We start from the raw sequence: 25,689 nt of genomic DNA on the forward strand, positions 1-25,689 counted from the left end.
GCTATTCGATGTTCAACGCGATCGAGTTCTATGTGCGGAACACATACCCTATAATCCCATTACATTGTGTCTGTTCTGCTAATTTTATTGACTATAGAGCGAAATTTCCATGTTGTTGATCCCTTCTTATCCGATCCACGGTGTCCTCATCAATTTGCATAAGTAGGTCTTATATTCCTAAAATTCGGATTACAATCCTATCTTCGAACGAATTTCTGCTAGGTACCCTTTAATTCTCGCAATGAATACGGAACGCCTGCCATATCCCTCACCGGAAAACCATCCGCCGGAGCTGCCCTCCGCGAATATGGTGCGAATGTGGGCACACTCTCCTGCAACCCTTCGTCCGGGGATGGCTCTCGGAACCGCATGTATTAGCTCGTTGTCTATTCCTGTGAATCTGCGAGAGATCCTCTCACTCTTTTGTGGTGTTAAATTTGAATGCCAGTATATCTGGGTACGACACATCAATGACGCCAAAAAAGCGGGTGTCACCGCAAGCCAAATTGACGCTCTCCAAAACCGTGATCTTCAGAATCCCGAAGCGTGGGATGAGAGAGACATTGCTTTCCTCGCCTTTCTTGATGAAGTTATTGATTCTCCAGTGGCGCGGGATGAAAGTTTCCTTGAAGCAAGCAAATGGTTTGACGAGAGGCAGTTAGTGGAGATAATTATAGCTCAAGTAAGACTCATGGAATTGTTACTTTTTTTTCCAGATCCTCAAGTGTCTCATCATCGCAGGGGTTCTATTACATGTGGGCGCGCCTTTCTACAACATTACGAGTGACTATTGATCCGGAGGTTTCTGGCGATTATGAAAAGGTTAAGGAATGGGCTAGTCAAGGTTGACACTATCTACTGACTAGGTCGAAAGTCATCTTAGCTTCATTTAACTGACATGCATGGGCTCGACAATTATTTAACAAAATATGTCGGTTTCTATTCAGTAACCAAGTGGTTTCAACCAAATAAATCCAAAGAAGCCTTTATTTACATCTCTTTGACATGAGAAGGGCATCCTCCCCACACACTTTGGCAGACCAACCCTCCGGATCTTGTTTTTCGGTCACGATAGTCCGATCATGTATCAACCACGACCCGTCTTTCTGTCTCCAAAATATGTCCCTCCAGTGTCCCGAGTGATCAAGAAATTTGTGTTCGGTTGTGGCAAAGAATTGGGCGTTCGAGTGTGCTTCATCTTCATTGACAAATACAATATCGATCGTTGTGATATGGTGACGGATATATTTGGCCTCGTTACCCCGGACGACTTCTTTCGCTTGACTTGGGAGTATCTCACGACCGTTCGATAAACGGTAAGTTCCATCTGGTTCAAAACAGCTGGCAATGGCGTTCCAGTCGGCGCGATCACGTGCATGCGATGCATAGCGATGCATCACGGCAGTAATCAAAACGCGTGCTAAGGCCTGTTTCTCAAGGTCCATGGTGGAACTTTTGGGTGGAAGGAAGTGTTGCTGAAAATGTAGGTTGTGGTGTGCCAGGGAAGCCGATGTATTTTTAATGCTGTAGGCCCGGGAATTTCAATTCAATGAATGGTTTTTATGGTAGTTACATTGAAAAGCAAGGAATGTTTCCGAGGGAACGATGTGCAATTTTAAATGGTCCTTTGGCTTTCAGTAAATAACATGAGCGAATTGAAGCACAATCAAGATAATGCAATGCATAAATCAGTCTACTTGCGAATCGCCGTTGTGGTGGGACCCGATTCCATGCTACCATACCCCTCATTATCCCCGCACTATCCGATGATTGCTTCCATCTACCAGAATTATTTACAGTTAAAGACCCACTTGATCCGAAGCGCTAGATTGACGGTCCCGGTGGCGGTGGAACGCTAGTCTGCCGCCCTTTCGGGGTTATTCCATTCGTTGAAGTTACCTACATAGGCAGGAAATCTTCAAAATTGACCTCAGGACATAAATGTAGTCACAATACATCCCTCGCAACATTTCAGAAATTTATCATTGTTCAGTTCAAGCGAATTCCGTGCCACCGTTGACTCTGCTCCCAAATAGTACCTATTCCCAATGGCTTTTGAAGCCGAAGTCATTGTCGTCGGAGCCGGTCCTTCAGGGTGTCTTCTTACCTTACGACTTATACGACAGGGTATTCGAGTTGCTCTCATAGAGCAGGAGGTAGAAATCCAGCCTCATTTCCGTGCCTTGGGATATCCCGGTTGCACTCATGCCGCCCTCGAGAAAGCTGGAATCTGGGAGGATGTGAAGGGAAAAGGCTTCATCAAGCGAGGGTTCTCCTGGAGAAGGCTACCTCGTGATGATGTGATGGGTGGAAGCGAAAAGATTTGGGGGGACTTGATCGCGACGTGGGATCCCTATATCAACTCTCCCCTTAGGGATGGTGACGTCGGCCATGGCATGCTTGCCCTTCCACAAAACCGATTTCGTGAGATCATTATGCCTAAGATTCTCGCCTCAGACTTGGCAGCTGTCTTTTTGGGACATACTGCTGTTGAGCTCCGGCAAAATTCGACCTCCGCTACGGTCACTGTGGTGAACTCTGTCGGTTCCGTGACCGAGATCACTGGGGCGTTCCTCGTGGGGGCCGATGGCGGCAAGTCAGTGATTCGAAAGCAGCTCGGATTACATCTCAATGGATTTACCTGGAACCAAATTGTGGTTGCGGTGGACATGCTCATTAATCTTCCGCCACCAAAAGATGGCCCTTCGAGCTTGTATTATGTTGACCCGGTTGATTTCGCATTTTTCTCTGTCATTGAGAAGCCTTCTGGCCCGGGGCCAATTCTCTGGCGTTGCACTCTGATAATTAGAGAGGAGGAATCGCACCCGGACATGTTTGACAAGACTTTGAAACAGAAGTTGGACAAGTTGACCCCTGGTCCAAGACCCCTTAAGTATCAGCTTCTGAGAGCGCAGCAGTATCGTATACATCAGAGGAGCAGCGAGACGATGAAGAAGGGTCGATGTCTCTTGGTTGGAGATGCCGCTCATTTGACCAATGTGCGTTTGATCTATCCACTGCCCGTAATACGATCGATGGAAGCCTTGCTAACTTGAAACTGCTTTATAACAGCCGTGGGGAGGCCTTGGACTGACTACAGGAATCTTGGATGTTGATTCTTTGGCGGACGTACTGGATGGGATTTTCAAAGGGCAAACATCCGAATCGGTTCTCGATGCATGGTCTGATGCTAGGCTGAATGTGTTCAACAATATCGTCAGCCCTACTGCCACTAAGAACTTTAAACGATGTTATGAAGTAGACCCCCAACTACCGCTGTTGGACCCCCTTTTCAAGGCGATTCATGAGAACAGTGATGGACTCAAATGTTTGAACCAGGGTTTGGCGCAACTGGTCACTGATGTGAAGCTGCTTGTCGCTCAATGATAATATGTAACAGCCAGTGTCGTCACAATTTGAAGATGTTTCTACTATTTCCACGAATACTGTAAGAGATCAAATTTTCAAATTAGTCTGATCAAGCCAATGGCAATATTCATAAGAGATAGTATGGCGACTAAGAGAGGGCCTTACTCTACGCTCCGTATTTCGTTTCCACAATCCACCAAGGCCTCAGTCGATAGGTTTTGAAACCTTGACAAGAAAATATCGTAATCCAGTGACTACGCTGATTGGAAGATGATCGGGGCGATCTTATACACATATCCAATATTTATTGTTCATTTCTCATCCGCAAAACCTGATCACAAAGTCATGCAAATATCCGAGATCTACCTTTACACCCATCATGAGACCTGCTGCTCTCCGAACTCAGTCAATAACTAAACCTGGTGCATATGACTGAAATAAGTTAATTAGAATTCTATGTTGATATAGCAAGTGAAACTAAACTGCTTATATTCGGGGTAGTGCCATCTTACGAAGTTGAGAAGTAGATTGTACAGATGTGATCACTCTCTTTATCCTTTGAATAAAAGCCTACTTATCGACTTATCTTCTACATGTGTAGATTATATTTGCTTTAGATAAACTCCTCTCAGTTGCATTTATACCTGAATCAGAAAGAACTGATAATTGCTTTGCATTCGACTGACGGAAAGCACAACTGAAACATTCCCCTATAACATAATACTAGGCATGTTGTATGCAAAGGCTCAAATGAATGGTAGTATCAGATTCGACTCGTACTTCCCTCCGGTATGAATAACATGCTCCCCTATATTCTCATTGCTAACTGGCTCCATACCAATCGTCTCGGTCTCCGGGTAACACATATCATGACCGGAAACGCGCAACATCAATCCTTCGCCAGGAGCAAATACCATTCCGATAGGCCAAAGGGTGATCTCGAGCTCGACGATAGAGCCTGGTGGAATTGACTCGCGTTTATCGTGCCTATAAAATACCTCCTGATCCGTGGATCTTTCGGGGTCTTTCGTGATACGATGCGAGGCACGAAGAAACCCTTGTGGTCCTAAGCACTTGGCGGTATTGACGTCTGGCACTTGTTCGCATGGAACAGGGCATGGATAATTGAGGTGCTCCAGAGGCTTGCCGTCTCGGGAAACCTTGCGAATTTGCAATGCGATGTCAAGATCATTTTTATCTTTGCAGGACACCCATAGTGTAGATTTAGCGTATCCTGCTATTTCGGTGTATTCTCCAAAGAATATTTTAAAATCCTACTACTGTTAGCCCAAAGTCAACACAGCATGAAATATCACCAGCCAATTAAGAAGATGAATACTCTCCAAGCCAGAATTGATATAGACTCATGCGACCCTGGCGTTCTCATAGAATGGGGAAACTCACAGAAGTAGCTTTCAGATCCTGGCTATCATATGAGACAGATGATGTTTCATGCGGTTGTTGGGGTTGAAGCACCATTTGCGCTGCATTCAAATGGAACTTCTTCAGTGTTTGTCGAGGCAGAGGCCATGCAAGTTCCGGTCGTTCGCAAATGGTCTTCGTAATTCCACCGCTTGCTTCGAAGCCCAACAAGGACAATCGAACAGGGGGAGTATCAACTTCCCAGCCATTTTCAGCTTCTTTCAAGAATCTATCAAAGAACCTTTGGAGGTCATCAACCATCTCCCCTCGGTAGAAGTCGTACCACTCTTGGTATGGGTGAACTCGCAGCCATTTTTGGCAGGAGCTAGCAGAACGGAAAGTCTCAAATGAGCCCCGGCTATGCAGCATAGACGAAAAGGATGCAACAACATAGGTTGGGATACTGATTCTCTCAGTGTTCATATATTTGCTCTCCCAATAGTCATCGAACAGTGGTCTCTTCTCCAACATCAGGGGCATATTCTCTACAGAATTCCGCCCAGCAAATCCAGCCAGGATAAACTTTTGGAACCCCGCGTTATGCTTCTTGCCCCCCCTTGCAAGAGAATCCCGATACATATCATTCCTCCCTTCCCATGGTGCTATCGCTTTTAGTGCAGGATGCTCCAGATGAGAAGCAAAGTTGATCTGGGCAATGGCTAACTATGAATTCCCTGCCATACCGACAGAACCGTTGCACCAGGTTTGCTTGCTAATCCAGTCGATTGCATCGTAGATATCCTCCGCTTCTTGCTGGCCCCAGAAGACCATGTTCCCTTCCGAGTCACCGGCGCCTCTCGCATCGATATTGATGATCGCATATCCGCGAGGCACCCAATCTGCAGGATCAGGTCCCTCGAACTTCTCATAACCTGAGGTTTGGTTCAAGTGCAACCCGACACGAAAGGGTGCGATGTTGTCGTAATTAAGGCATCCGTTTCCTGTTTTGCCGTATGGGCTCCAAGGAATGATTGCTGGGACCGTCTGCCTCCCACCCTCGGATGAACAAGGACGAAAGATATCCGCGTAGAGCTTGATTCCGTCGCGCATCGGAATCGAGACATCATTGTCCAGGATGGTATCTGCAGTAAATGGACGCCAACCCGGAGACCGAAAATGTCCAGTAGTAAGAATGCTTCTGCCGGGTTGAAAGCCACGATAGGTGTAGCGTGGGTGAGCTTCTGGGGTTGGTAGCTGGTGCCATTCCAGATCGGGATGTTTGCTTTGATGATCCTCGGCTGTGGTCGGCATCGTGGCAGCAAGGTGGATTAACAAATAATCAACACTGATATTTCAATATGGTTCAAATCATGGACTCACACCTGCCAGTGTTATTTAAGGGCTGTGCGCATGTGGCCGTTCATGATGCCTGCGTATTTTGTCACACTTGCCCGGCTGCGTCCCACCACCGCTCACCGTCTGGTCATTTTGGATTGACCTTTCTGGCCAGACTTAGCCTTTGGTACCACCACATCCGTCCCGGGGCTAAAGTGGCCCCCAGATACTTTTGTGGGGAAAGAGTCGCTAATTTCTCTACTAGAGTGTCATTACCCAATTAACAGATCAAATCGAAAGAAGGTTCAGCTAGGCGGATCCTCGGCCTCGGTTTTTGGAGGGTTTCCGGTGGGGGTGGGACGGAAGTTCACCGGAGATCATCTTTCTGGATGCGGGGGAAGATATCCATGGATCAAATAGATATTGCGACGTCAGATCGATAGCTAGGAAGTCCACAATCTCTCACAATTCATGAATACTACTTACAAACACAGTTCGACAGAACTATATAGTCAAGTTGGAGTGGCCACTTTCGGTCCTCTTATATTTCAAACAATCTATCGTTCCACATCGCTCACAACCTTCCGCCCACTATGCAGATCCAAGCTTCCGCAGAAAAATCATTAGCAACGGCAGAACATCTAGAGATGTGCGATACAGGGGGATCCTTGTTACCATCAACAGGAGTTTCATATGAACAAGCGGAAGTGGACAGAATTGTACGCAAAGTTGATATTCGGCTGTGTGTTGTTCTTGCAATCATGTACACTATCTGCCAAATCGACCGAACCAACTTGGCCAATGCGTATGTCTATTCCACATCACAATACAGGACGTGAGCCTAACATATTCATCTTATTGTAGTGTTGTTGCTGGGATGGGGAAGGACATCGATCTCTCTGGCACTCATTATGTACGATCTATCCGTTCAGTTATCTACAGCCAGCTAACCAGGTGACATATGGCTGATGAAGTCCACCATGATTGTTGTTTTTTTCCCTTTCTATACGGTATTTCAGCCTCTCATGACAGTTGTTGCCCGCAAGATTGGACCAAGGGTATTCCTTAGTGCAATTACAATTGCATGGGGCATTATTATGATTGGATTCGGTCTTGTGCACACCTGGCAGCCGTATATTGGACTGCGAGCCGCACTAGGATTTCTTGAAGCCGGATTCTTCCCGACCTGCATCTTCCTCATCAGCACATGGTACACAAGACATGAAACGGCAAAACGAATTGCGATATTTTACCTTCTTGGTAGCGCGTTGAGTGGACTCGGAGGGATTATCGCTTATGGAGTGTGTATTGACCCCGCACGAACCGCACCCCATTAAGTTTAATGAAAACTGAGTGGACAATATAGCTACAGCAAATGCATGGCCTCGTTGGAATGGCCGGCTGGCGGTGGATTTTCATTATAGAGGGTATCTTGACGGTGGTTATCGGACTAATTGGGTGGCTTTTTATCGTTGGGTTTCCTGAGGATGCACAACAAACGCGTTGGTTTTTGACCGACGGAGAAATCGATATCATGATGGATCGGGTTGAGAAAGACCGCGGTGATTCTCATGTCACACCATTTATCCTTAAGAGGTATCTAAGTCATGCTCTGGAGTGGAAAAGCTGGATGTTCGCTCTGAATTTCTGCATGACAACAGTAGTTAAGTAAGTTCGAACTGACAGATTTACCATCCAGCCGAGGGAACTCACTACTAATCCGGTGAAAAGCTACTCCGCGGTATATTTTTTACCAATTATTTTGAACGAAGGCCTTGGATTTTCCCAGGCTGCGGCACAAAGTCTGAGTGCCCCTGTAAGTTTGATGGTCTACCTTATATGATCTCACGAGAATTAAGAAACGTTGTTAACAATTATTGGTAGTGTTATATCTTTGGCAGCATTCTCGGGTTTGCAGAGAGTTGGCTGTCTGATAAATACAAAGCAAGAGGCATAGTTATTGTTATCAATGCGATTTTGCAAATCGTTGGTATATCTGTATTGGGCTTTGCAAAACAGAGCCCTGTACGTTATTTTGGGGCATTCATGCTTGTCGGAAGCGGTAGTGCAAATATTCCAGCCTCTCTGACCTACCAATCCAACAATATAGTTGGCCAATGGCGGCGAGCCTTTGGGTCGGCCCTGGTTATTGGAGCTGGTGGTGTGGGAGGAGTGGTTGGAAGTCTTGTCTTTCGCAACCAAGACAAGCCAAACTACGGGTCGGTTGAGTGACCCCAAAATTCCAATTCCGTTTGTTCTCTCATACTGACAGATCCGCGTATACAGACCTGGTCTTTATACTTGCTTTATAGCCGCCTCGATCATAGTAATATCTGTTCTCATCACCTCCATCGCTATGAGACAAGCAAACAAACGACAGAAGCGAGGTGGCATTACTATCATGCATACACCTACATTTCGGTATACTTTATAAATTCAAAGTGAAATTCCCTTGGGGATCTAACTTTTGAGTTCGCATTCCCCCCTCCCCCCAGGAAGTGCAAAACATTCGTTTTGCCATTCCTCATAGGGATAGATTTAACAGTAACATTTGATTAATGGAGTGCGGATTTATAATAAATGAATTTTCTGTCGTTCAATTATTGAAAGCGATAAAAAGATCGGGTTTTGAAACGTGATTTTTCAAAAGGAATCACACTTTTCGCAGAAATGTAGTATTGCCGTTACCAAAAACATGCTGCCGAGCTCCAAAAATATAAAAGTTCCAACAGTGGAATTTCTTCAAACTCCATTTAAATGGCCCGATACCCCACGAGAACCATCCAGAGCAAAATGAAAATTCCCAAAGTCTACCGTTGTTGCGGGAGGTATCGAGATGCACTCTTTCCCCATGCCGTACAAATAATCTGGCTGAATGAAAGTTGTATATTGTATATTTCACTTTACTTTGCAAACGCCGTGGGTGATGCCAGCAATTTCATACATACAGTCAAACACCCAAGAACTGAAAGACCAACGAGCAGTAACAAATATGCGGGACTAACTGCCTTCGTGTCTGATCTCAACAGGTTGATTCATCCTCGGCCTTTGCATACGGTATCCCGCAATCTTTGATATCCTGTAAAAAATTGCGGGAACTGTTGAGAAGCGGTGAATTTAGGGATTTTGAATCATCAAGCATCTGTATGTAGAAGTCGAAAATCCTCGGCACGTCGTACAGCGGAATATGCTTTCCATCAGAGCCCTGGATACACATGATGCTCTCACGAGGATGGATGTTCCTTCCACGGGACGTCCCGTCCCTAGCCGGATCATTTAACACGATCAAGGGTCCTGCACTGGAAGTAGTGGAGTTGACACCTGCCATATTGCCGACAGGACTATTTAGTCCGACGGTGTAACACCACATCACCAAGGCTATGCGGGACACAGCTATGGGCCACCAGACTGGGCGATCTTGCCTGGATTGAAGAATTCGTATAACATTCCCCGCACGCGCGATAGCTTTCCAAGCGGATGTGGACTGAGCCCATCTTCGTAATTGGGGAAGATATGTTTTTCCAATTTCAAACCCATCCTTGCCGGCGATCAACTGGACATCATCGAAACAGATATACAGCTCCACCCAGACCAGTTGACAAAGTAGTAGGGGGGTTGTTTGGGATTGCCAAGGTGGTAAGCCGTCAAAAACTTGTTCTGATAGCAAATTCCATTTCACAAGACTCTTTTCCAACTCTTCTTGTTGATAAAGTCGCACGAACTCGGCAGTTTCTGAGACAGGTGTCGAGGGTTCAAATCCTTCCTCCATGGGTACAAATCGATAGCGTTGTGAGTACTGGATGACCTGAGTTTGGATGGGGCAGAGTAAAAGCCTTAACTGCAGTGGGGTTACGCTCAACTTGAGATCGAAAAAGTTGTAGGACAGGAACAAGCCATAAAATGATGCGAGAGATGGGGGATGGAGTTTAGTGGATGAGTTTGTATCTCCAGCCCACTCAGTAAGCGTCTCTCGCCACTGATCTTCATTATCCAGAAAGAAAAGCTCGTCAGACACTGGCATCGGGCATTGCAACCTGGTAAAAGGGATTGCGGGCTGAACGTTGTGAAGGAGGCTGATTTCATGGTCGATGAGGAACAATATCTGACAAAGCCTGAGCTCTCTTTCTTTGTTGATCCACTTGGACCAGGAGGCGCTAGCTTTGGATTGGCTTCCGGGATTGGAATTAGGCCGTGCTTTGTAGTATCCGCGGCGAAGGAAGTACTGGGCTCAACAATTAACAAGGGGAGCTCTGCCATTGAGGGGGATTTGCGGCATACAGTGGTTGGGATACCTTTGAAGGCTTCCGCAATTTCCATATGTCTTTTACTGCCTGACCAAGCACTGAACGCGAGCATCATGATCCATGCACTCAATACCCAATTGTCGAGGAGGCAAATTTCGTCTTGAAAGGCGTTATCGGTGATGGTGAAGCGAATTAGGTAAACTAGCTCAACAGAAAATGCACGAGCCTTTTCGACTGGAATAACAAGACAGCCAAGTGCCATGGTGGTGGCGAGGAAAAGCCCAATATCGCTATCGGGGTCTTGATTTTTGCCGAAGGATTCAAGGAGACTGGTCGGGTGAACAATTGGATACAATTTCGAGAATGTTTGTTGGTAGGCGTAATAGCAATGTTCAATTGTGTCCAAAGGAGGGAAACGATGCAAGAAGCCAATGCGATCAAGTAATTTGTAAAGCATCCCGTGGACTCGAGCAACAATAGTGTCTCTCAATGAAGCGACAATCCTAGGCATTGGTCGATTTGTTCTGAAGCCCACAATGGAAGATTTGACTTGTTCCCAGCTCTCCTGGTCGTGGAGAAATGTGTAGATTCGATGAGCATTTACCGTCGGTCCTCGTTTAAATCGATACTCAAAAGGGCAATTGGCATAGGGATTGATGGTGCCATCAGTTCTTAGGACGTGTTTTCCTCGCCGGCGGTCTGTTACCTTTTCTGTCGGCCCATCTAAAAATGTTGAGACTTCACCAGGCTTAGCCTGGAGAAGATGATCCCCGGTCGGCCAGTTTATGATGCCGTCTTGGGGACGAGGGGTGTGCACGTCCCACGGGAATGACCAGGAAAAGTCCAGCAGGTTTAGATCATAGCCTCCCAGTTCATCGAGTAGGTTCATCGATGATGAATCAGGTATATTTGTCAAATTTACAAGCATTTCCTCGTGGTTGGAGGGCGACCCGAGTGATGCTGTTTTTGAACAAGCGGATGGGAGTACCTTTTACTCATGACAATAATATTAAAAGCATAATTTAATGCGCCGAGGAAATAAGCTAAGACTGACCTGGGGACCCACTGGCCACATTATGTCGGAAATCATATGTGCAGCATTATTGGCGTTGGGTAATGACGGCCCGGGCAGTTCATCAGCTACTTGAAATGGTTCATTCTTTCGTCGTTTCACAGCGGGATGCGGCCTGTCCATTTTACAAACTAGCGACTTGCGCTGGCACTGACTGCAGGGAAACCGGCTGTTACAGCGAACCTTGGCTTTTGCACACTCATCACAGGCGATGGCAACTCTGGGATTCTGATGGGACTGGGTCCCGGATGTCGGACTCATTGACACGACATCATCCGAATGACGCGTTCTCTCATGTCTCCGCAGAACATCTCTAGGCCGTGTGAGGGACAGGTTTTTCCATGAGGGGACTGGCGGGGTTACAACCAAACCTTCTGTTAAATCGTTGGAAACATTCTTCACATTCAAATTGCCGGGTCACACCATCTATAAGGGCAATTGCTCAGCCGTTGATCTGATATGTAAGAACATTCCACTGGCACCTTACGCTTTACCATATGTCTTTGCAGGTGTTCGTTCCTCGTGAATTGTTGATTGCACTGTGCACAATAGTGACGTGGAGGAAATTGAGCCATTGGATGCGTAAGGACAGCAGCTTTTGGAGCGTCTAGTCGTTGTTCGGGGCTTTGCAGAGGAGAAAGACTTTGGGGGAGTTGGTTCAATCATAAGTGGACTGGCTGGACATGATAGAAACAACACTACGGACGCGTATTCGGAGTACTGCTTAAACTGGGAGGATTGGTAGGAAGGTGCTAAGATGGAGTTGACAGCTGCCGCTTAACGAACGGCCTTTCCTAACACCCGTTATCATTATTATGGCGGTCATGGGACCCTAAGCCAAACTTCCACCCTAAACCTTGGCGGGGCTTCCGGTGGGGGTGGGACAAAAGTCCGCTGGAGATAACTTCTCTGGATGCGGGGAGGCAAGATTCTTCCCAGCGTCCAGACAATCCAGGCTTATAAGAACGAAGAGATTACCTCGCTTTATGGGGTTGCACGCCGATTCAATAAACAGCGTATGGCCCTCCGCTGCCGCCTAGATAATATTGACCTACATAATATCTATAAATTTGGTAAACTGGATTTGTTATGGGGTTGATTGTAACCGCGAAGGCTATCACAAGAGTAGATTATTATGGTCGGAGATTACATTTGCAACCTCAAAATTGTAAGTTGGTAACCGCAATTGAATGTATAGATGTATCAAGATGAGCTCTTCCTCTATGTGTTATTTTTAAAGGCAAAGTTCGTACTCAAGGCTGGGTTCATAGCCTTCTAAGGGACTGTTCCTTAACTCCGGGTTTCATGCACAGGGCGTGGCGGGGCCTGGCATCGGGAGTTATCAACCGATGAATTGCAAGGACTATCACTCTGGCAACGTACATGGCTGAAAACCTTCGCTTCCGTAGTCCTAACGGCCAGAGCACAGTTGAACTTATCCCGTGCCAGACAAATCCAGCTTCGAAATGCCCATTCCAAGATCATGGACCGCGGATAAAGGGTATAGATCGTCCGGCTGTGGCGGTCGAGAGCCAAGTTTAGCCAGTTTTCCCGAAAGTTAGGTTACAGTACGCCTTCTATGTACGTACATTATTATTATTTCGTAGATGGTGTGGGGAGCCTCATGTATCAATTCAGCCCTACCTTACTACGTCGGTATGAGTCCCATCTGATAGAACCGCGTATTGTAGACAATTATGAAGCTCAGTCATGATAATGAAGGGAACAAAATTCAGTACATATCATCACTGTTTTACAGGGAGCTTCCCATCTATTCGCGCCAAAAGCAAATCCGGAGAAATTTCGAGACCAGGTGTGTTGTGCATAGGGATATGCAAACTTCGTATCCGAAAGGTAAATCTATCTCCGCCTACATATTCAGCCAGAGTGACTCCTAGTTCGATAACACTTTCGGCCATTGACCACGTCTTTCTACCATATCTTTTCCACGATTGGTCAGTCCTGGCATTTCTTATCCCCCTAACTTGCACGCGAGCTCTTCTCTAGGCCCCGTAGTGATGATGCATAATTCATCGTGACTTCATTGTTCATATCTAATTCCCTCACCGGAAAACAGATTGCTAATGGGCTTTTCGTTGACAGTGGAGCCTGTGGATCAGCCAAGTCGGCCGAGTTGGCCAAGCATTTCACTACTTGACTTATTTTGCGCCTCGTTGCTTCATCTTCGGCACACCGACCTGGGCAACTCTCCAAACTCTCTCCACATCTTCGACCATTCGCCTCGTTCAACCTCCAATGGAGGCATTTTCATTGGGGTATTGGAGTTTGGTTATTGGAGGGGCCCCGTGGGTTCTTCTCCTCGGGTAAAAACTCGAGACTGCCCGTCATTACTCCACCCACTTGCTGGTTCTCTCTTCTCCGATCGGCTCGGCTTCGCCAAAATTATGCGTTCGGCCCAAGTTCCAAGTTATAACTGGAAACCTTGGCTTCCATTATTGGTTCCTCGTCACTCCCTAACACCTGCATTTTCTGCCGCACCTTTTGCCAAAGTCGTCACTTTGTGCATAGATCGAGTTTGGACCAAGCATGGCCTCCCTTGAAGGAGAGATCCGCCCTGGCGATACGCCGGACACCGAAAAAGTCATCCGATTCATTGCGCGAGTCCTCCACTCTTCTCCTGTCCGAAGAGCAAGCTCTCGCAAAAGGCGAGGAGCTGTCCCGATGACGCACTTCCAATCCTCATAACCTACGGTTTGAAAGACAATGATAATCCCCGGAACTGGCCCAAATCGCGGAAATGGTATATAACCTGTGTGGTTAGCATGCTCAATGTCTTCAGGTAAGTTGAACTGCTTGCAATTCCTGCCTTCCCACCGATAGAGGCTCTTTTTCTAACCGTTCTTCTAAATCATAGAACTTGGTGTGCATGAGGCATCTCCTCGGGCGCATCCAGGAAGAATTCGGTGTTTCGTCGGAGGTTACAACTCTGTGTCTCTCATTGTATGTGCTGGGATATGCCATTGGTCCTGTGTTGCTTGCTCCGTTATCGGAGTATTTTGGCCGCCAGCCTGTCTATGTCGTGTCATGGTTTCTCCTATTCATCTTTCAGCTCCCCCTCGCACTCGCTCCAAACATCAGTACTGTCCTTGTCTGCTGATTCATTGCGGGCTGTGCCGGAGGCGCCCCGTTGACCAACACCGGTGGCAGTATCAGCGACTTGTGGGAACGGAATGAGAGCGGAGGTCCTATGGCAGTGTATGGACTCAGCAGCACATTAGGACCACCGATGGCCCTTGTCATTACCGGCTATATCGGACTGAACGCAGATTGGCGCATGATATTCTGGGTCCTGATGGCTATCACCGGTGTCGTATGGATCCTCCTCGTCACTACAGTGCCCGAGACACAACCATCCTGCAGAAGAAGGCAAAGCGGGCACGTATGCAGATGAAAAAGGAAAGCCTCCGATCTGCAGAGTCGACTGTCGACGTAAACGCCAGCGGCCGAAAGGGCTTACATGAGTTATTCGCCATTACCCTTACCCGACCATTCCGGTTCCTGTTCTCCGAGCCGATCACCACCTTCTCCGTCATCTACAACGGATTCCTCTACATTCTCGTCTATTTATTCAACGAGACAATCCCGCTCGTCTTTGGAGCTCCCAAGGGGCATCCTTTTAATGTCGGCCAGCAGGGGCTTGCATTCCTCGGCATGGCCATTTGCCTCATTGTCGCGTTTTGCCTGTACCCTCTCCAAGAGCGATATTACCTCCGTCAAGTTGCAGAGAACGGAGGCAAAGGTGTCCCTGAGGCGCGTATGTGGATGGCGCGGGGTGGTGCCATGATGATCCCTGTCAGCCTGTTCTGGTTTGGATGGACCAGCTACCGATCGATTCACTGGATTGTGCCGATCATTGCCTCCTCCCTGTTTGGAGCGGGAATCTACATTGTGATTCTCAGTATTCTCAATTATATTGTCGACAGCTATCCAACCTATTCTGCCTCTGCACTTGCGGGTGTGATTCTTGTTCGCAACGTGGTAGGAGCTGGGTTTCCTCTCTTTGCGACTCAGATGTATGAGAACCTGGACTATGAGTGGGCCTCTAGCCTTCTAGGATTCATATCCATTTTGTTGGTGCCCATCCTATTCATCTTCTTCTATAAAGGAAAGGCTATTCGTCTGCGGAGCCCTTGGGCCAAAGAGCATTTTGACCAGCACGAAGATAGTCCACAAGGCAGTCACAAAATGGGGTTCCCGTGATGAATGGGACCGATATCTCGATGTAAAGTGTATATACTATTACTGCTATAATCCTGGAAATCCTACAAATTTTCTTCAATTTCTGATGTAAGAGTCCTTGGAATTGCTATATCTGTGCACTCTTTCTATCCGTGAAATACTTGACATATGTGTTAATGATGGCTTAGGCAAGGACTCACGGGACTGGGAGCCTCAGGCTGCAAGGCAGTTACCCTTGTCGTGTAGCTTCTCTTCTCCTCTCCTCCTGGCACGAAAAGTTCTCCGTCCAATTTCCAAGTTTCCCCGGATTTTCTCACACGCACACCTTGACCGATAATCAACCCTCCATTATTGGCAAGGTGAAAATAATGGATTTCCCCACGATAACCTCCGGGTTGCATGCGCCAGAATGGGTCTCGGCGGGCTCCGTTCCACAGTTCACTTATTAACTGGCACCCCCGCTTCCCATCGCAGGTCTCCGCTCACCAACTCGGTGGGGAGCCGGCTGGACCAGTCTGAAAGGGCATGGCTTTAAAGCTTGCACCTTCCCCCAGTTCCCAGTCCAGGTAGGGACTCGCGAAATGTTTCGGGTCCCTGTGGCAAACCACGCGCCTGGCCATCTGTTGTACCATGTTCCCCGGTTTTTACCAGCAAACAATGGGAATGAATCACGACTTCCTAATGGACAGAACTCGATACACGCGACCGACTGGTTGACGGTCCCCACGGAACTCGGTTCCTTTGAGAAGAGAGACGCTATGTAGAGTGTGACATCGCGCGGCGCTTCTCAGGCAGTACCGCACGAAATTATACGGGCGCATCTCCTTTACGAGGGTCCTCTGGGTCGCTTGTTCGTTTCCCACGTGGATCGGCATCCTCCGTGGGTCAATCCTCTCTCCAATCTCGATCGAGTGGCATTCAAATACATTCCCACGCCCCCCGATCTTGAAGCTCCGGTCGAATTCGAAATTCGTTGACCCATGCCGTTGACCATTAAGAGCACAATAATGAATCGCGATGTGGAGAAGCGCGCTGGGGCAGAAGACCCATCTCTCGTTGAGGAAGAAACGGGTGCAGTCTCTGCCTCAAGCTTCGCGTATGGCAATTCGATGTACGCCAGGCTCCAACGACTAGGTGGGAAGATCAAAGTTGAGCAACGAGGCATCGAGCGCGTCCCCGATGGCGAGAGAAATGATAGTTCGTACTGGAATATTGGCTCAATGGTACTTCCGCCCTCATCCTTGCTCAAGTTATCTCTAACTCGAGCACAAACAACACCAGTGGCTGGCTGCAAATATGGTGGTCCCCTCTTTCACCATTGGTGTCTTGGGGAAGCCTTTGTTCGGCATGGGATTCATTGATTCGGCTCTAGTCATCATCTTTTTCAATTTTATCGGAGTACTTACCGTTTGTTTCTTCTCCGTCTTTGGCGCTGCCTTTGGATTGCGCCAAATGGTCTTGTCCAGATTCTGGTTTGGATGGTGGGGTGTTAAGCTAAGTATGGGTGGCCTCACAAGCGCTTTGATTTGGTGGGATTTACTAACTCGTCTCTTCGTTCTTTTCTTTGAACAGTCGCTATCTTCAATGTGCTAGCTTGTGTTGGATGGGCAGCCGCCAACATTATTGTTGGAGCCCAGTTGATCAATGCCGTTAACCCAAATGTTCCAGGATATGCCGGAATCTTGATCATCGCGTTCTGTACGCTGATCATTGTTTTCTTTGGCTATCGAGTCGTTCACACGTATGAATACTGGAGCTGGATTCCAACTTTCATTGTCTTCCTTGTGGTCCTGGGCGTCCTTGCGCATTCGGGTGATTTTGTCAATGTTCCCATGGGAGTCGGCAAGGCCGAACTGGGCGCGGTGTTGTCTTATGGCTCCACCGTTTTCGGCTTCGGCACGGGTTACACAAGCTTCGCTGCGGACTATACAGTCTATCAACCCAGCAATCGCCCCCGTCGTAACGTGTTCCTAGCCACCTGGCTCGGGATCTTCCCAACTCTTTTATTCACCGAGCTTCTTGGCGCTGCTCTTGCCACCGCTATGTCTCACAATGGTGGTGACAATGCGTATCAGCAGGGATGGGATGATGCAGGAGTAGGCGGTCTCCTTGGCGCTCTTCTATTCCCGCGGGTTGGTGTCTTCGGGCAGTTTTGTGTCGTGATACTGGCGCTCTCCATCGTAGCCAACAATTGCCCCAATATCTACTCCGTCTCGCTTACCCTCATGGTTATGGGACGGTGGACCCAACATGTCCCTCGATTTGTCTGGACGGTGGTCGCTACCGGGGTTTATATCGCAATTGCCATCCCCGGGTACAGTCAATTCGAGGCAGTTTTGGAGAATTTCATGCATTTTATCGGGTATTGGCTTGCGATCTACGAAGGAATTGCTATCACGGAGCATTTTGTGTTTCGTCGAGGATTCTCTGGTTACCATCCCGAGGACTATGACATGCGAGATAAACTCCCTCCGGGAATCGCGGCTCTACTCGCATTCTGCTGCGGTGTTGTTGGAATGGTGACCGGCATGAGCCAGTCATGGTACGTGGGACCTATCGCCAGATCAGCTGGCCCAGCCCCAACCGGCGGCGATGTTGGTTTTGAGATTGGATTTGCATTCGCAGCAGTCTCCTACGCCATATTCAGGGCTATTGAACTCAAGATCTTTAAGAGGTAAGGCCATTGTTTTGGTTGGAATGAAGAAATCAACAATGTATCGTTCCTTCGTCTTGCGGGTTCATAAAGATTTTTGGGTACCTTGCGCTAAAGTAGACGTACGCGCCTGGATTGAGACCACCCAATTACAATAGAGCGTCCCAAAGTTTGTCCTCCATAACCAATCATTTTCCAATAAAAATATGAACTGCGATCAACACAAAAAAAAAGGGCGAGAAAATGCACGCATCAAGTTTTAAGAAACAGTCTCGTAACCTACAGCACGCGCGGGATAAGCCGACCGGGACTGGATTTGGGGGGTTCAACTTGGTAACAGGGGTTTCAATTCCTGAGCCTGGATCTCGGAAGTGGCCAATGAAACCCCGTTCTGCGGGTAGAAAGTGGGGCCTATCTTCTATGCTCACTTCATGCTTCTCATCTCATCTTGACTGCCACTCTTAGCAGAAATGGAGAGAAAATGCGAGGACTCTGCTCATATGTCAGACAGGTAGCAGGGGTGATGGTCGGCCCGGAATACACAACGATCCAAATTAGGGCGTTGACGGAAGGTCAGGCATCATGGAATGTTTTCGATATGTACCGAACACTTGGCTCCTGTATCATCGAGCATTGGGACTGTTTGCAGGATATCCAGAACAAGACAGTCTCGACTCATCCATATTTTATGCAGTGTGAGAGTGGAACCTGATGAGAAAGCACATCGTAGTCCGAAAGAGATCCTTGAATATGAATCTATTGGATATTATTCTTTAATAATTTCTGAAACACGAGAATGTATCAAAAAGTGAGCATACTTATCGTCAAAATTGGGTAAGGACTGAAACTACCCGTATACAAGAGATCCACACAGTGAGTGGTGAGTCATTAGTGGATTCGTCGGAACCCAAGGGAAGGTATATTGTAGATTTTCAACATAGAGTAAATTTTCTGGAATAGACTGAATTCTGTAAATGGTTCCTTCTAACGTTAACTAGTTACTATGACCTCGCGTGAAGATATCTTAGGACTCCAAGCCTAGAATCCCCCTCGCCTTAGTAACCCTGAGTAAAGAAGGGAGAAGGTACTGAGACGGGGACACCTCGATCGAAAATTGAAAAACAAAGAATTTGGAATAGTGGCCGATAAAGGCAGCGTATCGAATACAAATTGCATCAATGATAGTAAGGATTCTCAGTAGTTGGAAATACGCAGGAATGGCGGAATGAAATACAGACAATTTCTCACTCCGGAGAAGACCAGTGAATTTGGCGAATAATCCCTATTAACGACGACAGGCGAACAACCCCCGTTGGCTGCAACAAGGAGGTATCTGTCATTTTTTTCAAACAATGCCGACCTGGACGACCTGGCTGGCTTCCTTCCGCTGGCCTTGAAGCTGCGGGATATCCACCAGGGGAGGCAGTTCGACATTCCGACGAAAGACGTATTTGTTCACCCAGTAAGCGGGCTCGCGTAGCCCGCGAGCTACTTGTTTGCGAGTGGGGACGCTGAATACAGCATCCAGCTCCTCCAGAGTAAGCTCCTTAGTTTCCGGGAATATTATAAGCGCTATCAAGTCAGTGAACTCTGTATAGAAGGATCTGTCTGGATTGAATACTCACTGAGGAACCATAGTATAGCGCACCAGGCGGCGTACCAGCCAAAGGCACCTTGGGGTTTAAACGCTTCCACCAGGGCCGGCCAAGTAAACGAAAGTATGAAATTGAATGCCCAGAGTACAGCTGTTGCTGAAGCCATACCAACGTCACGGACCTAGATCCTGTCAATCCCGGAGTTCGAGGTATTTTTTGAGGTGTTTGTCAGCCTTACCTGGATTGGGAATGATTCTGCAGAGTATGAAAATGGCACGGGTCCCATGCCTGGGGAGTAAAAAACCTCGTAGAGATACATCCCTGTGGTGATCATTGCTGTTCGTTTCGTGCTATGCAATGGGAGAAAGAAGGACATGCCAGTCCACAGGAGAGTGATACAAAGAAAAGGGAATGTGACTAGGAGTAGAAAACGCCTTCCAAACGTATCAATGGTGAAAAAGGCCGGTAAGGCAAATACCCAATTCAAGATACCTGTTCCCATTGAGAACAGCAAGGCTTGGGGGTGGGTATAGCCGCTCTGGACGAAGATTGTGGTCGAGTAATAGGCAATAACCTGATTTTTGACAGGATAATAATGAGCCTGAGTATGATTACAACTATAAAAACCTGGACTCACATTGACACCACAGAACTGCTGCCCAAACATTATCATCCAAGTAGCCATGGTTGCGCGACGGTTTCGCGGGACGGAAAACAGCTCCCAGAGCTTCGTGAAGAAGGTTTTGCCTTTGTTGACTCTGCGTTCGATCTCAACGCCAACATAGGTGTAGAATAGGTCTCTACTCGCCTCGAGTTCAGTGTTGCGGATACGGCGGAACGATCGATAAGCCTTCTGAACTTTGTAGTTCTGGATCAACCATCGCGGAGACTCCGGACAGAAGAAAACCTGCACCATCACAAATAAAGGGGGAACGAAACTCGAGCCAAGCATCACACGCCAGCCCACATCTGGGCCTAGCGAGTAAAAGGCAACGCCCATTATGTTGCCCAGCATAATTCCAAATGCAGTCCAAACTTGCCTAGATCTTGCAGTCAATATTTAAGTCAATGAGAGCACCCGGAATGTCGCTACATACCATTGCATTACGAGGGCACCTCTGATTGGTGCTGGGGCGCACTCGGCCGAGTAGACGGGGATGGTACTTGATTTAGCTCCAATTCCAAGTCCTAAGACGAAACGAGCCGCAAACAGCTGACCCCAGGAATAGGTGAAGGCTTCCCAGATAGAGGCCCATGCTGCAAAAAAGCAAGAGACAAATATCGTACCGCGGCGAGCCAAGAAATAGTTCAAGGGTTCGTTTAGCCAGCAGCCTATTAGGGCACAGGCGAGGTATGGAGCACCAACCACGAGGCCTTCGATCCAGGTTGCGTTATTCAATTTGTCGATACCCAGCTGTTTAGGGTAGAACGCGACTGCGCCATTGTTGACCGACTCATCCATACCCTGGGTTGCAGCGCCCATAGCACACATGACGGTCAGCCAGTAGAGCATCCAGGGCTGGTTCCATTTGTGTGACTTCTCACGCTCCAATATAGCGATATCCTCATTTGACAGCTCTTCAATCTCGTGAAAATGCAAAGGCGACTGTGCGACCAGTGCGCCTTTTTTCATTGTTTCAAGATTGTCCATCAAGTCATAGCCACGGCAAAACTTTTCAACCTCCTGAAAGAGTTTAGCCTTGGAGATGCCTGCCAGGGGGTTCTCAAATTTCCCACTGATCGTCTGCTTCTCATCGAAGTCGAAGATACCTCGTGCGGCGTCTTCGCGGTGTGAATTTTCCTCCCACTCGGACTTTCCGTCGGAGAGGCTGGGTTCATTGACGGTTCGGTCTGCGTTGGTGTCGAATCTCGAGCTCTCGTTCTTTTCATTGCCCATTTTGTACAATTTTGCTGTGTAGCAAAAAATGAAGCAAAAAACAGGTGGGACTGAGATAGACACAGAAGAAACCTGGGCAACGGTATTCTTACATACGAAGATCGCGGGGGAAGGCCGCATGCTTTGGCCTTGATACAGTGACGTGTGGCCTGACGTTGATGCCAGTGACCGCGTCCACCGATTGGTTCTAGTTTCGAGTCGGCCTGTTAAGCTATTCTTTCACCAAGCCTCCCGATGCGGAAGCCCACGCCGCTGCCAGTTAGCGTCATTGACCCACCCAATCCGACATCTAAGCTTTGATAATGACTCTGCCCTCTTTCAGCCACCCGCCTCTGGAAGCTTGATCGCAGGTGATGATCATTCATGTTTCTCTTCCGTCGCATTACTGGCGAAGCATTTACGATCATTGTCGGTGCTCACTCGCACATGTTCCGGTCAGGTACTAGAAGGAGAGGCGGCCGTTCTACTGATTTGAGCCCAGGTCTGTTGGATAGATAGCGAGAATGGAAGAACAAGGAATTATTAGTTATGAGCAGTGGCAAAGTCTCAAAATGCGGGGGGCGATCGCGTGGACTCGTGGAGGGTATGAAAACAGGAAACGGCAAAGAGGAAGAGTGGAGACGTTGGAAAAGCTGGGGACCTAAACCCCCCAGTTCCAAGTCCGGCTGGCACCAGTCATCAGTCAGCACAAATACCGGGGAAGTAAACCGCTAGACTATATCCCCAGAAAACCTGATATCGGATATGCATCGCTTATGCACACGCTTAGTGCAGGGTAAGCACATCCATATGTTGACATCCTCTTTGTACACTATTCGCGTGCTTCGATAATCCTCCTGTCGATCTTGCTATCAGTACTACTTCAACCCCCTGTTGAAAGATCATAGTGACATTTGTGTATCATGATCCATAAACATGCATTCTACCACCCGATGTCCTGAAATATAGTTAGTCGGGGTTGAAAAAAATTTTGGCCAGCCAAAGAGGCTATTCACCTCAGAATAGAATATACTCGAAGGCCCTTTATCGTACTCCTCGCGTAAGACAGCCTCACGCGTAGATTTCAGAGGATCATGAAGGGCCACAATCACCAACACCGACACGATCTTCCAGTAAGCAGTGGGACAGACAGTCAGTGACTAGTTATTCAGTATCCGGACGCCCTTTTCGGAATTCAAGGATAGGGCGCGCTTCTTTTCTCTTTTCGTCTTATCCCTTTTTGACGTCGCTGAACACTGAAGGTACACCATTCTCAAGCTCGTTAGCCTAGACCGTCTTGAAACTTAAGGCATTCTCTAAGATAATATCATCCTGAGTGACATATATTATCAGATTAACAAAAGATATCCGTCAAAGCTCTTTAGCAAACCAGGTTAAGGAATCTAGTTCGCAATCAGCGTGACTAATAAGTAACGAGAGAATCAATCACAAGCGACTGACCTACAGAGGCCTTTTGTTATAATATTTCTTGATATAAAGTTATTCGGAGAACTAATACGGGAGAACTAATACGGGAGCCTTATCCCTTAGGCCCCAGTTTAGAGCTATATAGGATTACCGGGTCGGTAGCGTTTTAGTAGTAAACCCTCTCCTCTTTAGTGTTACGACACATGCCTGGGCCACATGATCATACACTTAGGCCAAAAAAACCACTGTATCCGCGATCAGCGGATTTGACCCAGGAGCCAATATATATTGTAGCGCACACTCATTGTTATCGCAAAACAAACACTCTCATATGCCCCCATATTATTTCGCATTTTTATTAGTCTTTCCTGTGACATTCTGCCATGTAACTAAAGTTATAAATACTGCCTATTACCCTAGCTAAATCGAACAAGTTTGGCACCCTTTACATTCATGATTAGAGCTCAAGGCAAGTATGATTAGACTGTGGTGACATTCCACTGTTCAACCTGTTCGCTGCCGACCCCCCTCTATCATACTTTTGTCTCTCTTCTATAATCGTGATATTCGATCGACCGTGTGTGCGAATGCTTCGTGCAATCACCAGGGTTTATGCCGACCGCATAAATCCGACAGTATATATCTCCATCGTTGCCGCCGAATTCGCTCGCTTCGCCGAGGATTCGATGGAGGATTCACTAGAGGATCAGTGGCAAGAGGGATCAACAGCGATGAGATTCGGTGATTTCTGCAAGAATTTCAGATTGTACTATATTTCCTAATTGGCACGTGTGTCGGATCTAGATGGGGTAAAATACCGCTTGACCAAAAAATGCTCCACGGGCGACATTCTGGGCTTCTGTTGTTCCGGCAACGTGTATAGGCCTGAGGAATCGGGCAGCCAGAGAAGGCGGTCGACTAAGCGGTGATTTACTCATCCGGTCGGCAAAAGGCCTCCCTCCGTCCTGACAAGAATATCTCACAGCCCAAGTGAAATCAACAGTCGTAGTAGTATTCGTAGCGGTGCAATCACTAACAATACTGGTGGCGATAGAGAAGGTGAAGGTCGCACCACTACCACCAGCAACTAAAACAACACTGTCTAATCCCATGAAGTTCGGGACCTGTCCGTAGCCCCCATCAACAGAGCACCACCGCAAAGCTTTGCCAGAGTTTTCCCCGCGCAGCCTTGACGAGAGCACTAGTGAAACCGTCATACTAGCAGATAACAAATTCTGTCGGACTGTTCGAGACAAGTGTAAAAGGGTGAGTCTCAACCAAACGAATAGATGAATCCACAAGAACGCGTGTGCACCGGGACGACATGCGAGTGCGCGCTGAAGTTTGACTCTTTTACCGCTCCATCCGCCATCGGAGTATGTATCGCAAAACTTCCGACGAAGTTCCAGCATGTTTTGACAAGGCGAAGAAGACGGTCTGGGAACCATAAACAGGCAGTGAAGATAGTGTGATCTTGATTGTACCATCTGCAAAATCGCGGCGGTGCAGGCCTACAGCAATGATGAGCAGCATGAAGAAGGCAACGTGGATCATATAGAAAGCTATATACAACCATCAGCCTCAAATTCAAAGCGTACCTTCTGTAACCATAAGTATTGACCTTCATAGTTTCGACGACGAAACTATGCAATGGACGAGACCACCATTATCAGCAATGATGTACTAGCTATAGGGCTCGCAAAATTCTCCGGCTGTTTGAACTTGTTTATATAACGTAATTTATGATATGCTATCACATATCGAAGACTATGAATGAGGGCGGAGACGACGGTTGTATAGCCGGCGACCTTGTGAAGTGGTCGTAGCTTCTCATAGGAATTTCCAGATAGTGGAGCGAGAGGAGTGTTTTTCAGGAAGAGAAACACAAGAAGTATTAGGTTTGCTACCGTGGTCCTAGTTATCCTGTCAGTAAATTCTAACAGGTCAATCGCACCCTAGTTCATACCAGCCGAACCGCTTACCAATCCATTCGACATCAGTAATCCGATGTCCGTCAATTTCATGGTTATATGGACACTGACTAATTCCCAGGTAGGATTTGTAAACAGTATAATGCAGTTAATAGTCCAATAGAGTAGGTAAATCTAAAATATGTTTAATCGCGTGCTAATAACTACATTGTTGAGAACGCGTCGTGTCACTCTACATTGTCTCAGTATATCCTTTCATTGAACAAGGGTCATTCAAAACATACCTTCGAAACTTCAAGATGCCTTGAACATTTAGCCTTGGCCTCCGTTGACCGTATCTGAAGTACTCTTTGTCCCACCGATGGCACACAACAAAGCAACCCATGATTCCCCCCGTGGCGATCGCATAGTGCTTTTCTGCCCGGATTATCCCGGGAGAAGAACTTCTTCAAGCTGTGGTGAATCGGACATAATGGCAGATAATGGACTATTGCTTCTTAAGGAGGAGAAAAAGAAATATCTAGCCAGGATCAAAGAGCAACACAGCGGCTTAAATACGTGGCATATGCATCTCCATCTGTCCGTTTCCGAGGATCCCGGGATCACACCCCCAGCAAATTGTCA

The 25,689-nt window shown here is 47.4% G+C and overlaps 10 protein-coding genes across 10 annotated transcripts; 5 read left to right on the forward strand and 5 right to left on the reverse strand.

Moving 5' to 3' along the window:
* Positions 1–241: 241 nt before the first annotated feature.
* Positions 242–849, forward strand: N7473_004211 (carboxymuconolactone decarboxylase family protein; the record flags this gene model as incomplete). The annotated part of the gene is made up of 2 exons (XM_057150151.1): positions 242–682; positions 742–849. The coding sequence occupies 2 exons, from the start codon at positions 242–244 to the stop codon at positions 847–849; spliced, it is 549 nt and encodes a 182-aa protein (XP_057013805.1).
* Positions 850–986: 137 nt separating this feature from the next.
* Positions 987–1,445, reverse strand: N7473_004212 (uncharacterized protein; the record flags this gene model as incomplete). Its single annotated transcript, XM_057150152.1, has 1 exon — positions 987–1,445. One exon carries the CDS (start codon positions 1,443–1,445, stop codon positions 987–989), a length of 459 nt encoding a protein of 152 aa, XP_057013806.1.
* Positions 1,446–2,048: 603 nt separating this feature from the next.
* Positions 2,049–3,387, forward strand: N7473_004213 (FAD-dependent oxidoreductase; the record flags this gene model as incomplete). Its single annotated transcript, XM_057150153.1, has 2 exons — positions 2,049–2,999; positions 3,073–3,387. 2 exons carry the CDS (start codon positions 2,049–2,051, stop codon positions 3,385–3,387), a joined length of 1,266 nt encoding a protein of 421 aa, XP_057013807.1.
* Positions 3,388–4,115: 728 nt separating this feature from the next.
* Positions 4,116–6,042, reverse strand: N7473_004214 (uncharacterized protein; the record flags this gene model as incomplete). The annotated part of the gene is made up of 3 exons (XM_057150154.1): positions 4,116–4,643; positions 4,774–5,450; positions 5,475–6,042. The coding sequence occupies 3 exons, from the start codon at positions 6,040–6,042 to the stop codon at positions 4,116–4,118; spliced, it is 1,773 nt and encodes a 590-aa protein (XP_057013808.1).
* A 617-nt stretch (positions 6,043–6,659) lies between these two features.
* N7473_004215 (uncharacterized protein) lies at positions 6,660–8,298 on the forward strand (the record flags this gene model as incomplete). The annotated part of the gene is made up of 6 exons (XM_057150155.1): positions 6,660–6,871; positions 6,931–6,979; positions 7,086–7,367; positions 7,433–7,734; positions 7,798–7,882; positions 7,951–8,298. 6 exons carry the CDS (start codon positions 6,660–6,662, stop codon positions 8,296–8,298), a joined length of 1,278 nt encoding a protein of 425 aa, XP_057013809.1.
* A 790-nt stretch (positions 8,299–9,088) lies between these two features.
* Positions 9,089–11,199, reverse strand: N7473_004216 (uncharacterized protein; the record flags this gene model as incomplete). The annotated part of the gene is made up of 2 exons (XM_057150156.1): positions 9,089–10,288; positions 10,345–11,199. The coding sequence occupies 2 exons, from the start codon at positions 11,197–11,199 to the stop codon at positions 9,089–9,091; spliced, it is 2,055 nt and encodes a 684-aa protein (XP_057013810.1).
* Positions 11,200–14,629: 3,430 nt separating this feature from the next.
* On the forward strand, positions 14,630–15,603 carry N7473_004217 (uncharacterized protein; the record flags this gene model as incomplete). The annotated part of the gene is made up of 2 exons (XM_057150157.1): positions 14,630–14,713; positions 14,764–15,603. 2 exons carry the CDS (start codon positions 14,630–14,632, stop codon positions 15,601–15,603), a joined length of 924 nt encoding a protein of 307 aa, XP_057013811.1.
* Positions 15,604–16,152: 549 nt separating this feature from the next.
* N7473_004218 (cytosine permease) lies at positions 16,153–18,376 on the forward strand. The gene is made up of 3 exons (XM_057150158.1): positions 16,153–16,805; positions 16,864–17,080; positions 17,155–18,376. Exons 1-3 carry the CDS (start codon positions 16,563–16,565, stop codon positions 18,258–18,260), a joined length of 1,566 nt encoding a protein of 521 aa, XP_057013812.1. The 5' UTR covers positions 16,153–16,562; the 3' UTR covers positions 18,261–18,376.
* Positions 18,377–19,580: 1,204 nt separating this feature from the next.
* N7473_004219 (sugar porter family MFS transporter) lies at positions 19,581–21,727 on the reverse strand (the record flags this gene model as incomplete). The annotated part of the gene is made up of 5 exons (XM_057150159.1): positions 19,581–19,807; positions 19,861–20,011; positions 20,069–20,404; positions 20,468–20,870; positions 20,928–21,727. The coding sequence occupies 5 exons, from the start codon at positions 21,725–21,727 to the stop codon at positions 19,581–19,583; spliced, it is 1,917 nt and encodes a 638-aa protein (XP_057013813.1).
* Positions 21,728–22,649: 922 nt separating this feature from the next.
* Positions 22,650–22,977, reverse strand: N7473_004220 (uncharacterized protein; the record flags this gene model as incomplete). Its single annotated transcript, XM_057150160.1, has 3 exons — positions 22,650–22,664; positions 22,723–22,866; positions 22,888–22,977. 3 exons carry the CDS (start codon positions 22,975–22,977, stop codon positions 22,650–22,652), a joined length of 249 nt encoding a protein of 82 aa, XP_057013814.1.
* Positions 22,978–25,689: the final 2,712 nt, after the last annotated feature.

Source organism: Penicillium subrubescens (genome assembly GCF_028828155.1).
Source record: "Penicillium subrubescens strain IBT 31985 chromosome Unknown utg000002l_segment0_segment0, whole genome shotgun sequence".
Taxonomy (NCBI): Eukaryota; Fungi; Ascomycota; class Eurotiomycetes; order Eurotiales; family Aspergillaceae; genus Penicillium; species Penicillium subrubescens.